Source organism: Ambystoma mexicanum, chromosome 13 (assembly GCF_040938575.1).
Source record: "Ambystoma mexicanum isolate Mex_15411 chromosome 13, UKY_AmexF1_1, whole genome shotgun sequence".
In the NCBI taxonomy this organism is placed as follows: domain Eukaryota; kingdom Metazoa; phylum Chordata; class Amphibia; order Caudata; family Ambystomatidae; genus Ambystoma; species Ambystoma mexicanum.
The window spans coordinates 4,521,384-4,535,854 of record NC_090938.1 but is presented as its reverse complement, the minus strand read 5'-3'; the positions used below and the strand labels follow the sequence as shown (position 1 = coordinate 4,535,854).

Below are 14,471 nucleotides of genomic sequence, written 5' to 3'. Positions count from 1 at the left end.
AGGATTAGCAGCATTGGGCACAGCCAGATCATAATGGGGCACATTGTGAGGCACAGGGGCAACATTAGCAGCATTGGGCACAACCAGATTATAGGAGGGCCCATTGTGAAGCACAGGGGCAACATTAGAAGCATTGGGCACAGCCAGATTATAATGGGGCACATTGTGAGGCACAGGGGCAGGATTAGCAGCATTGGGCACAGCCAGATCATAATGGGGCACATTGTGAAGCACAGGGGCAACATTAGCAGCTTTGGGCACAACCCGATCATAATGGGGCACATTTTGAGGCGCAGGGGCAGCATTAGCAACATTGGGCACAACCAGAACACAGCAGGGCACATTGTGGGGCACAGCGGCAACATTAGCAGAATTTGGCACAGCTAGATCCCACGTGGGTACATGGTGAGGCTCAAGGTCAACATTAGCAGCATTGGGCACAACCAGATCATAATGGGGCACATTGTGAAGCACATGGAAACTTTAGCAGCATTGGGCACACGGGGTACATTAGCAGCATTGGGCACAACCAGATCATAGCAGGGAATATTGTGAGGCACAGGGGCAACATTTGCAGCATTGGGCACAACCAGATCATAATGGGGTACATTTTGAACCACAGGGGCAACATTAGCAACATTGGGCACAACCAGATCATAGCAGGGCATACTGTGAGGCACAGGGGCAACATTAACAGCATTGGGCACAACCAGATCATAATGGGGCACATTGTGAGGCACAGAGGCAAGCTTAGCAGCATTGGGCATGACCTGATATTAGGAGGGCACATTGTGAAGCGCAGGGGCACCAATGGCAGCATTGGGCACAACCACATCATAGGAGGGCACATTGTGAGGCACAGGGGTAGCATTTGCAGCAATGTGCACAAGCAGATCATAATGGGACCCATTGTGAGGCACAGGGGCAACATTAGCAGCATTAGGCACAACCAGATTATAGGAGGGCACATAGTGAAGCACAGGGGCAACATTAGCAGCATTGGGCACAACCAAACCATAATGAGGCACAGGGGCAACATTAGCAGCATTCGGCACAACCAGATCATAATAGGGCATAGTGTGAGTAACAGAGGCAAGTTTAGCAGCATTGTGCATAACCCGATCATAGAAGGGCACATTGTGAAGCACAGAGGCAACAATGGCAGCATTGGGCACAACCAGATTATAGGAAGGCACATTGTGAAGCACAGGGGCAACATTAGCAGCAGTGGGCCCAACTAGACCATAATGGGGCACATTGTGAGGCACAGGGGCAGCATTAGCAGCATTGGGCACAACCAGATCAAAGCAGGGCACATTGGGAGGCACAAGGGCAACATTAGCAGCATTGGGCACAGCCAGGTCATAGCAGGGCACATTGTGAGGCACAGGGGTGACATTAACAGCATTGGGCACAACCAGATAATAACACGGCACCTTGTGAGGCACAGGGGCGACAGTAACAGCACTGGGAACAGCCAGATCATAATGGGGCACATTGTGAGGCACAGGCACAACATTAACAGTATCGGGCACAACCAGATCATAATGGGGCACATTGTGAGGCACAGTGGAAATATTGGCAGCATTGGGCACAACCAGATCATATTGGGGCACACTGTGAGGCACAGGGGCAACATTAGCAGCACTGGGCACAACCAGATTATAGGAGGGCCCATTGTGAAGCACAGGGGCAACATTAGAAGCATTGGGCACAACCAGATTATAATGCGGCACATTGTGAGGCACAGGGGCAGGATTAGCAGCATTGGGCACAACCAGATCATAATGGGGCACATTGTGAGGCACAGGGGCAGCATTAGCAGTATTCAGCACAACCAGATCATAATGGGGCACATTGTGAAGCACAGGGGCAACATTAGCAGCTTTGGGCACAACCAGATCATAACGGGGCACATTGTGAGGCACAGGGGCAGCATTAGCAACATTGGGCACAACCAGAACATAGCAGGGCACATTGTGGGGCACAGCGGCACCATCAGCAAAATTGTGCAAAGCTAGATCCCACATGGGTATATGGTGAGGCTCAAGGTCAACATTAGCAGCATTGGGCACAACCAGATCATATCAGGGCACATTGTGAGGCACAGGCACAACATTAATAGCATCGGGCACAACCAAATCATAATGGGGCACATTGTGAGGCACAGGGGCAAAATCGGCAGCATTGGGCAACACCAGATCATAATGGGGCACAATGTGAGGCAGAGGGGTAACATTAACAGCATTGGGCACAACCAGATTATAGGAGGGCACATTATGAAGCACAGGGGCAACATTAGCAGCATTGGGCACAACCAGATCATAATAGGGCACATTGTGAGGAACAGGGCAGCATTAGCAGCATTAGGCACAACCAAATTATAGGAGGGCAAATTGTGAAGCACAGGGGCAACATTAACAGCTTTGGGCACAACCAAACTATAATGAGGCACAGGGGCAACATTAGCAGCATTGGGCACAACCATTTCATAATGGGGCACATTGTGAGGCACAGGGGCAACATTAACAGCATTGGGCACAACCAGATCATAATGGGGCACATTGTGAAGCACAGGGGCAACATTAGCAGCATTGGGCACAACCAAATCATAATGGGGCATATTGTGAGGCACAGGGGCAACATTACCAGCATTGGCCACAACCAGAACATAATGGGGCACATTGTGAGGCACAGGGGCAACATTAGCAGCATTGGCCACAACTAGATAGTAATGGGGCACACTGTGAGGCACAGGGGCAACATTATCAGCATTGGGCACAACCAGAACATAATGGGGCACAATTTGAGGCACAGGGGCAGCATTAGCAGCATTGGCCACAACCAGATCATAATGGGGCACATTGTGAGGCACTGAGGCAACATTACCAACATTGGTCACAACCAGATCATAATGGGGCACATTGTGAGGCACAGAGGCAACATTAGCAGCATTGGGCACAACCAAATCATAATGGGGCACACTGTGAGGCACAGAGGCAACATTAGCAACACTGGGCACAACCTAATCATAGCAGGGCACATTGTGACGTACAGGTGCAACATTAGCAGCATTGGGCACAACCAGATCATAGCAGGGCACATGTGAAGCACAGGGGCAACATTGGCAGCATTGGGCACAACTAGATCACAGGAGGGCACACTGTGAAGCTCAGGGGCAACATTAGCAGTATTGGGCACATGGGCAACATTTGCAGCATTGGGCACCACCAGATCATAATGGGGTACATTGTGAGGCACAGGGGCAACATTAGCAGAATTGGGCACAACCAGATTATAATGGGGCACATTGTGAGGCACAGGGGCAACATTAACAGCATTGGGCACAACCAGATCATAATGGGGCACATTGTGAAGCACAGGGGCAACATTAGCAGCATTGGGCACAACCAAATCATAATGGGGCATATTGTGAGGCACAGGGGCAACATTAGCAGCATTGGCCACAACCAGAACATAATGGGGCACATTGTGAGGCACAGGGGCAACATTGGCAGCATTGGCCACAACTAGATAGTAATGGGGCACACTGTGAGGCACAGGGGCAACATTAGCAGCATTGGGCACAACCAGAACATAATGGGGCACATTTTGAGGCACAGGGGCAGCATTAGCAGCATTGGCCACAACCAGATCATAATGGGGCACATTGTGAGGCACTGAGGCAACATTACCAACATTGGTCACAACCAGATCATAATGGGGCACATTGTGAGGCACAGAGGCAACATTAGCAGCATTGGGCACAACCAAATCATAATGGGGCACACTGTGAGGCACAGAGGCAACATTAGCAACACTGGGCACAACCTAATCATAGCAGGGCACATTGTGACGTACAGGTGCAACATTAGCAGCATTGGGCACAACCAGATCATAGCAGGGCACATGTGAAGCACAGGGGCAACATTGGCAGCATTGGGCACAACTATATCACAGGAGGGCACACTGTGAAGCTCAGGGGCAACATTAGCAGTATTGGGCACATGGGCAACATTTGCAGCATTGGGCACCACCAGATCATAATGGGGTACATTGTGAGGCACAGGGGCAACATTAGCAGAATTGGGCACAACCAGATTATAATGGGGCACATTGTGAGGCACAGGGGCAACATTAGCAGCATTGGGCACAACCAGATCATATTGGGGCACATTGTGAGGCACAGGGACAACATTAGCAGCTTCGGGCACAACCAGATTATAATGGGGCACATTCTGAAGCACAGGGGCAACATTAGCAGCATTGGGCACAGCCAGATCATAATGGGACACATTGTGAGGCTCAGGGGCAACATTAGCAGCATTGGCCACAACCAGATCATAATGGGGCACATTGTGAGGCACAGGGGCAACATTAGCAGCATGAAAGCACAGGGGCAACATTAGCAGCATTGGGCACAACCAGACCCTAATGGGACACATTGTGAGGCACAGGGGCAACATTAGCAGCATTGGCCACAACCGGATCATAGCAGGGCAGATTGGGAGGCACAAGGGCAACATCAGCAGCATTGGGTACAGCCAGCTCATAGCAGGGCACATTGTGAGGCACAGGGGTGACATTAACAGCATTGGGCACAACCAGATAATAACAGGGTACCTTGTGAGGCACAGGGGCGACAGTAACAGCACTGGGAACAGCCAGATCATAATGGGGCACATTGTGAGGCACAGGCACAACATTAACAGTATCGGGCACAACCAGATCATAATGGGGCACATTGTGAGGCACAGGGGCAGTATTGGCAGCATTGGGCACAACCAGATCATACTTGGGCACATTGTGAGGCACAGGGGCAACATTAGCAGCACTGGGCACAACCAGAACATAGCAGGGCACATTGTGGGGCACAGCGGCACCATTAGCAGAATTGTGCACAGCTAGATCCCACATGGGTACATGGTGAGGCTCAAGGTCAACATTAGCAGCATTGGGCACAACCAGATCATAGCAGGGCACATTGTGAGGCACAGGCACAACATTAACAGCATCGGGCACAACAAGATCATAATGGGGCACATTGTGAGTCACAGGGGCAATATTGGCAGCATTGGGCAAATCAGATCATAATGGGGCACAATGTGAGGCAGAGGGGTAACATTAGCAGCATTGGGCAAAACCAGATTATAGGAGGGCACATTATGAAGCACAGGGGCAACATTAGAAGCATTGGACACAAGCAGATCATAATGGGGCACATTGTGAGGCAAAGGGGCAGCATTAGCAGCATTGGGCACAAGCAGATCATAATGGGGCACATTGTGAGGAACAGGGCAGCATTAGCAGAATTAGGCACAACCAAATTATAGGAGGGCAAAATGTGAAGCACAGGGGCAACATTAACAGCTTTGGGTACAACCAAACTATAATGAGGCACAGGAGCAACATTAGCAGCATTTGGGCACAACCAGATCATAATGGGGCACATTGTGAGGCACAGGGGCAACATTAACAGCATTGGGCACAACCAGATCATAATGGGGCACATTTCGAAGCACAGGGGCGACATTAGCAGCATTGGACACAACCAAATCATAATGGGGCATATTGTGAGGCACAGGGGCAACATTAGCAGCATTGGCCACAACCAGATCATAATGGGGTACATTGTGAGGCACAGGGGCAACATTAGCAGCATTGGCCACAACTAGATAGTAATGGGGCACATTGTGAGGCACAGGGGCAACAGTATCAGCATTGGGCACAACCAGATCATAATGGGGCACATTGTGATGCACAGGGGCAAAATTAGCAGCATTGGCCACAACCAGATCATAATGGGGACATTGTGAGGCACTGAGGCAACATTACCAACATTGGTCACAACCAGATCATAATGGGGCACATTGTGAGGCACAGGGGCAGCATTAGCAGCATTGGGCACAACAAGATCATAATGGGGAACATTGTGAGTCACAGAGGCAACATTAGCAGCATTGGGCACAACCAAATCATAATGGGGCACACTGTGAGGCACAGAGGCAACATTAGCAACATTGGGCACAACCAGTTCATAGCAGGGCACATGTGAAGCACAGGGGCAACATTGGCAGCATTGGGCACAACCAGATCATAATGGGGAACATTGTGAGGGACAGGGGCAACGTTAGCAGAATTGGGCACAACCAGATCACAGGAGGGCACACTGTGAAGCTCAGGGGCAACATTAGCAGTATTGGGCACATGGGCAACATTTGCAGCATTGGGCACAGCCAGATCATAATGGGGCACATTGCGAGGCACATGGGCAACATTAGCAGAATTGGGCACAGCCAGATTACAATGGGGCACATTGTGAGGCACAGGGGCAACATTAGCAGCATTGGGCACAGCCAGATCATATTGGGGCACATTGTGAGGCACAGGGGCAACATTAGCACCATTGGCCACAACCAGATCATAATGGGGCACATTGTGAGGCACAGGGGCAACATTAGCAGCATTGGGCACAAGCAGATTATAATGGGGCACATTTTGAAGCACAGGGGCAACATTAGCAACATTGGGCACACCCAGATCATAATGGGGCACATTGTGAGGCACAGGGGCACCATTATCAGCATTGGGCACAACCAGATCATAATGGGGCACATTTTGAAGCACAAGGGCAACATTAGCAGCTTTGGGCACATCCAGATCATAACGGGGCACATTTTGAGGTACAGGGGCAGCATTAGCAACATTGGGCACAACCAGAACATAGCAGGGCACATTGTCAGGCACAGCGGCAACATTAGCAGAATTGGGCACAGCTAGCTCCCACATGGGCACATTGTGAGGAACGTGGGCAACATTAGCAGCATTGGGCACAACCAGATCATAATGGGGCACATTGTGAGGCACAGGGGCAACATTAGCAGCATTGGCCACAAACAGATCATAATGGGGCACATTGTGAGGCACAGGGGCAACATTAGCAGCATTGGCCACAACTAGATAGTAATGGGGCACATTGTGAGGCACAGGGGCAACAGTATCAGCATTGGGCACAACCAGATCATAATGGGGCACATTGTGATGCACAGGGGCAAAATTAGCAGCATTGGCCACAACCAGATCATAATGGGGACATTGTGAGGCACTGAGGCAACATTACCAACATTGGTCACAACCAGATCATAATGGGGCACATTGTGAGGCACAGGGGCAGCATTAGCAGCATTGGGCACAACAAGATCATAATGGGGAACATTGTGAGTCACAGAGGCAACATTAGCAGCATTGGGCACAACCAAATCATAATGGGGCACACTGTGAGGCACAGAGGCAACATTAGCAACATTGGGCACAACCAGTTCATAGCAGGGCACATGTGAAGCACAGGGGCAACATTGGCAGCATTGGGCACAACCAGATCATAATGGGGAACATTGTGAGGGACAGGGGCAACGTTAGCAGAATTGGGCACAACCAGATCACAGGAGGGCACACTGTGAAGCTCAGGGGCAACATTAGCAGTATTGGGCACATGGGCAACATTTGCAGCATTGGGCACAGCCAGATCATAATGGGGCACATTGCGAGGCACATGGGCAACATTAGCAGAATTGGGCACAGCCAGATTACAATGGGGCACATTGTGAGGCACAGGGGCAACATTAGCAGCATTGGGCACAGCCAGATCATATTGGGGCACATTGTGAGGCACAGGGGCAACATTAGCACCATTGGCCACAACCAGATCATAATGGGGCACATTGTGAGGCACAGGGGCAACATTAGCAGCATTGGGCACAAGCAGATTATAATGGGGCACATTTTGAAGCACAGGGGCAACATTAGCAACATTGGGCACACCCAGATCATAATGGGGCACATTGTGAGGCACAGGGGCACCATTATCAGCATTGGGCACAACCAGATCATAATGGGGCACATTTTGAAGCACAAGGGCAACATTAGCAGCTTTGGGCACATCCAGATCATAACGGGGCACATTTTGAGGTACAGGGGCAGCATTAGCAACATTGGGCACAACCAGAACATAGCAGGGCACATTGTCAGGCACAGCGGCAACATTAGCAGAATTGGGCACAGCTAGCTCCCACATGGGCACATTGTGAGGAACGTGGGCAACATTAGCAGCATTGGGCACAACCAGATCATAATGGGGCACATTGTGAGGCACAGGGGCAACATTAGCAGCATTGGCCACAAACAGATCATAATGGGGCACATTGTGAGGCACTGGGGCAACATTACCAACATTGGCCACAACCAGATCATAATGGGGCACATTGTGAGGCACAGGGGCAGCATTAACAGCATTGGGCACAACCAGATCATAAAGGGCACATTGTGAGGCACAGGGGCAGCATTTGCAGTATTGGGCACAACCGGATTATAGGAGGGCACATTGTGAAGCACAGGGGCAACATTAGCAGCATTGGGCACAACCAGATCATAATGGGGCACATTTTGAGGCACAGGGGCAACATTAGCAGCATTGGGCACAACCAGATCATAATGGGGCACATTATGAGGTACAGGGGCAACATTAGCAGCATTGGGCACAATCAGATCATAATGGGGCACATTCTGAAGCACAGGGGCAGCATTAGCAGCATTGGGCACAACCAGATCATAATGGGGCACCTCGTGGGGCACAGGGGCAACATTAGCAGCACTGATCACAACCAGATCATAATGTCGCACATTGTGAAGCACAGGAGCCATTTTAATAGCATTAGGTACAGTTCTACGCGCATTGGAAGCGTGGTGAGGCACGGGATAGATTTGGCAGTAATAGGCGCAGTTGTGATGCAGGACAGGCACAGCCTCGAACAGCTAGATCGATAGTGATGGGGCAGTAAGGTGCAAGCCTGCTGGTAGCCTGGGAGCTAGTTAGAGTTCTGATGTTGCCTTTCTTCGTGGCGCAATGAGACATGCTGATGGCAGATGAGCTGATAGCGGTAATGACCAGGGGTTCGAAAGCCAGTGCAGGAGTTGAGTTAGTGTTGCACTGGAGGTCGGCTGTGCAGGTGTCCTTGGCCCTTGAGGACAGCAAGGGGGCTTGTGAACGTTAGAGGCATAGGTGGGCAGGGGCAGGATACTGGCATGTTCGCAAATGCAGATTCAAGTTCCGAGCAAGTATTATGGGAGTCATAGTGCGAGGGACGTGTGAGTGAGCACTCGTGGTCCTGCGACTCCTAGGATGTTGACGTATGGGCTCTGATATGGCAGTAATAAGCAGTTAGGAGGGCGTTAGAGAGAATTTTCAAAAATGTGCTAATTCCCTTCACATTAGAGACCCCCAGCAACTTTGCTGGATTTTGAGTACTTTTTTACCTGGAGAGAGTGTGAGCCTTTTTTCCCACTCTCTCGTGTATTTTGATGTGTGTTTTTCTCTTGTGTTCTTTGATTATGGTGTTTTAAGATAACTCCATGGCATCATCTTTTCATGTGTGTTACACAGCATCCTCAGTGCAGTGACACAGGGAAGCTGTTTAGGCTGTCCCAATGTTTAAATACCTTCTCTGGGATAAACTACTGTTTCCCAGAGAATGTAAAGTTAAACTGACATTACTAGTCTTTTTAAATTCCTACACCCAGCACACCCTATCTTACAATAGAGTGATGGAGGGGTTACCTAGTATCCCCTATGTCTAGAAACTCATGTAGCAGTCAAATGCTGCCCTTTTCTATCGAAATGGCTGGTGGCTGTGGTTTTACAATGAACTAGCATGATTTTTCCCGACTGCGAACACCTCTATGCCTTTGGTGGGCTTCAGGACTGAAGACTGCCTCTAGCGTCTGAATGTCTGGGGTGGGTAGGAAGTCAGGGAGGTGCCCGAAACTCCCTGTGCTTAGTCTCCTAAGAGACCCAAATGCACTCTGGTGTGATTGGCTGGCTGACTGTCCGGCAAGGACAGCCACCCTGCTGGGTGAGTGGCAGCTAGGCTGGAATGAATGGGAGAAAACTGTTTAAAAGGCGTGTCTCTTGGCTTGGAAGGAAGAGTCGACCACTGGAACGAAAGAACCGAAGATGAGCTAGAAGAGGGCAGCTGCTGCAATGACTGGACCATTGGTTTGCCCGGTGGAGCCCTGCTGCAGGTCCGAATCGCCAAGTTCATCTGAACAGAGAAGCCCCTTCAAGGATGACTTCTTCCTTTGAGTTGGTAGGGCCAATCAACTCCTAGGCCACCTGGATACCATTCTCTGAGCTGGTTAGGACTAACCAGGGAGAAGGACAGCAGCTTGTGTGCTTGAAGAAACAGAAAACTGGAATCGAAGATTTGCCATTTTTCCAGCTTTGTGACCAGTCCCCGTGTGTTGCAGGAGTCCCCCGACGTCCTCCCTCTTGTCCCCATGACAGCGAGATCTGCAGTAACTGCCAGGAACAGAAGTCTTCAGCTGCATATTTTTCTTCAATATAAGGTACTGTGAAAACCTGACCGAGAGAACTTACCTCTCACCGCAAAGGTTTGCAGAACTTTGGCAACTTGCAGGCCTAGTCAGCTTGTGACCCGACATACAAACCTTTCTTCCGTGTACTACTTCTAAGAACTGTGGCAAAGACTTTTTTGTTTTAAATATCAGAACCGTTTTTACTTATACAAGACACTAGCCCATTGACTTTGACCTACTTATTGCATTGAATCAACTCCTCTGGTGAACTCAAATTATTTGCACTGTTTTAAAGTAACTGTAATATTCGTTTTTTATCAATGTATGCCTTTTTGTTCCTACTTCAATGCTATTTGGCTCCTACTTCAAGGGAGCTCAACTGCTTAGTATTCAGTAGTGTAGTATAATATTTGTGTGATATTGGTTCACTATTTAGTGAATGCTTTATAAATGATTGTGTAATAATTAAGAAGTGTTTTACCAAGAAACCTTGAGTATACGTGTCTATCTGAATACTTGTCATTGTAGACCTTTGTGTAACACCCTTAAAAGCTCACATTCCCTCTTGAGATAAGCCTGGCGGCTCCGTTCGCTATCGAAAAACTATGTGGTACAGACTTAGACCAAAGGTTGGTTTTGCTTACACCTGTAGTCCTAGTTGTGTGTAGGGTCTGAGAGGGTACTGCACACAAACTTTGCCTAACGGAGGGTCACCAAGCGCAGACAGGGCATCCTGAGGATCAAGGATGGTATGCTGTGTAGATCGTTGAGACGAGGGCAAGCATGATGGCGTAGTGGCCCTGGGCCAGCGAAGATGGGCCAGGAGGATATTAGGGTTGCGGGCAGCCTTTGTAGGTAGCATGGGAAACTTGCAAATGGCAACAGGAAGGGGGTGGGTTTTGGGAGGGGGATCAAAGAGGTGGTGGTGAGATGCACCCAAGGTGCAGGGACGTTGGGTTGAGGGAGTGATGGAATGGGCACAAGGATATTCCTACCTGCAGCGCAAGTGCGGGCCTTACCTTTGGAGTGCCATGGACTTGTGCTCTGAAGCAGCAGTGCCTTTGTTGTTGGGATTGCTGCAGTGTTATATCGGCAGTTCAGGCGGAGACAGGCAGAGACTGATTTCGGCCTTATAAGCCGGCCTTGGAAGCCTGCCGGCCGCACCTAACGGCTCGGGCTTCCTGATGGTTTAGGCAGGGTGCAGCCAATGGCTGTGGGGCCGACTGGAACTTGCTGAGTGCTGGTTTCTCCTCCGAAAATGGTAGCGGTCATCTTAGACCCCCCAGGCACATGCAAGTGCGGATTTGACAGCCTTCATTACTGGGGGTCTTGGTCTGTTGGGGGGGGTCCACGAAGATGAGTAGCAATCTGGAATTGGGAAACCTAGTCAGGCAAATGCAAGTGTGGTATGATATGTTATGATATGATATTATAAGTCATTTATAACGCGCCTGTACACAAGTGTTTCTAGGCCCGACAAGACAAGGGAGGGAAGACAGAGGGAGGACAAAACAAACGATTTTACTAGGCCTTGTGCCATTCAGATCGTGCAGGTGCGATACGCAAAGTGCAGGGGGGAGAGGGGAAGTGCCAAGTGAAGGGGAGGGGGAAGTGCAGTCAGGGCAGCAATTCTCCGAGTGAGGGCAGCTAGGGAAGCGTGGCTCTGGGTAAGTGCAAGGAGGCAGAGAGCTGTAGAGTTTACAGTTACAGCCTCTAAGTGCGCAGTTGGCCCAGAGGCAGTGCAGAGGCTACTGGTCGAGGGGAGCGTGTTTCCGGTGAAACTTCAGTGATCAAATATAAACAGTGGCAGGATTTAAAGCTGCAATCTAATTTGGGAAACCTGGAGAGTGTGGCAAATCTGAGGCTGTCATCCTTTCTCCCCTAAGGGGAGACCTTTCCTGTGGGGGCAGGATTGTGCCTCCACAGAAAAACAATCCCCCTGGGGATGTTGCACCGGGGGGATCACATAGGAGAGGAAGCCCCTTATGGAACTATGGATGACGCTCCCCAGAGAACGCGGTATCCCCGCCAATCACCTGACCCTAGACTCCCTCTCTACAACCCTAAAAACAGCCCCTTACCTAATAGGCTCAAGAGGTGTTGTCACCCTACCCTTCGCCTATAAAGTACTGGGACGAGGAAGAATAGGAATTACCCAAGTGAAGATACCTTTGCCAGTACTGAGAAGAAGAAGAACCCCAATTACTCACAAGGGAGTCATAAGATCAATACTGTGACAAGAATGAAGATTATCTGTAGGAACCACTTGGAGCAGTCTAGTGCTTTCTCAAATCCTATTGGCCAGAGCCAGTATAAAATGGAAGAGAGACTCAGGAAGTGTGAGAGTATCCCGCCCTGGAGGAGCAAGGAGCATGAATGGCGTGCTGAAGCTGAAGAGGTTGTGGACCAGTGTTACTCCAAGAGAGGGGGAACCCCTTGAGCGACAAGAGTCTGAGGGGAACTGAGGGAATCTGGAGAAGCCCTCACTACAGGGACCCAGAGATACCCTCTCCTGAGAAGAATTCTCAGCGATGCTGTAGAACTGGCTGCAAGAGGAAAGTATAAGGAGAACATGGAAGGCAGTTACCCCATCTTCAAAATGACTTCTTTGCAGTTAGTGCACCATCTAAGACTGAAAACAAACTTGCAGGAGCGCTCCTGACTTTCCACAGATGCCAAGAACTTTGGAATTTTCAAAATAAGCCGTTCTGGGCGACACCAAGGAACACTAAAATCAACCAATTCCTCATTGCTTTGCAAGCAGTTGGTAACACCGTGCGCATTAAAAATGGAGAAAAGAAGCGGATAACTATACAGCAAACCTTCACCAACAAATATAACTGAAGCTATAGTGTGAAGAAAACAAACAAACGGCTGCATCAATTTCATTAAAGGACGCTGATTAGTAGATGTCCAACGATATTACAACATGCGAAGTCTAAACAGGAAAAATAAAACCAGCCTATCAAGTAGAAAGGCCAAACAGAATGCCTCCAGTTACAAAAAGGAATGTTAAAACCTTGAAACCCTCAAGGAAATCTACTCTGATTCGACTTGCCTAAAAATATTAGGTTGGCTCTAATAAAGGCACAAAAGAAGGGGTATTGTTATCGAATATAACACCAGAGAATTAGTGCTATTGTCCTAAAGACGGATACAACCGCAGAAAAAGGTACTAGAGATAGTGCCTATTGAATGAATTAAGGCGAAACATATGTCGACCATCTTATAGGCTACAAATATTCCATTTTATGTGACAGAGACTAGAACTGTGTACCTCTGCAAACACCCATTCCGTGATTACGCAAATTTAATATGTACAACAAACTGACAACAGATCCGTTTTGAGTGCAGTTGCTGTCAAATCTTGAGAAATACATGTTCACGCACTAACCCCACTTCCCTAGATTTGAATGAAATCCAGGATCTTTTATCACACAACATCTGAAATTTAGTAATTCTGTAATGTTTTTTATTTAACAACAGTTTTTTGTAAGAATTTTGGAATAAAATATGTATTATGAAAATGCTATCTGACTTGGTACGTTGTCATTCTTAATGACCAGCCTTCTTCGTAAATTCTTCTGTTGAAGGCTGTAAGTCTTAGATGGTGCACTAACTGCAAAGAAGTCTTTTTGAGAATGGGGAACTGCCTTCCATGTTCTCATACACGTCTCTTCCCCTAAGGAAGGCTGTCCCCCGACAACAAAAAATAGAGGTCACCCATTTGTTTTTCACTGCAAGAGGAAAGTGACAGAGTTTACATCCAGCTGAGCTGCGATGCTGGAGAGAGAGAGAGAGCTGACCTCCGAGGAGGAATCCAATGAGCCATGCATCGGCCGAGCCGGCAAGAGCCAGTAGAAGGGAAGCCATGAGCAGAGGAGGAGAACCCGAGCGTGGTCCAGGAAGCAAGCCCTGCCCGGCTGCTGCAGAGTAAAACCTCTGGGCATCCCCAGTACCTGCAAAGCGTCCATGAGGGAGGAGATGCCACCGGGCAAAGCAGATGGCCGCAGAGCCACTGTCGGCAGCGCTGGAGCCCTGAACGCTACCGTAGCCTTGAGAGATGAAGCAGCTGCTTGGGAAACATCCGTATCAGCAAG

At 49.2% G+C, this 14,471-nt stretch overlaps 1 protein-coding gene across 1 annotated transcript; it reads right to left on the bottom strand.

Annotated features, from left to right (window-relative positions):
* Positions 1-776: 776 nt before the first annotated feature.
* LOC138522127 (calphotin-like) lies at positions 777-4,415 on the bottom strand. Its single transcript, XM_069635383.1, has 4 exons — positions 3,892-4,415; positions 3,056-3,790; positions 2,650-2,984; positions 777-2,017 (listed from the first exon to the last, which is right to left on the bottom strand). The coding sequence occupies exons 1-4, from the start codon at positions 4,413-4,415 to the stop codon at positions 777-779; spliced, it is 2,835 nt and encodes a 944-aa protein (XP_069491484.1).
* Between the last annotated feature and the right edge of the window lie 10,056 nt (positions 4,416-14,471).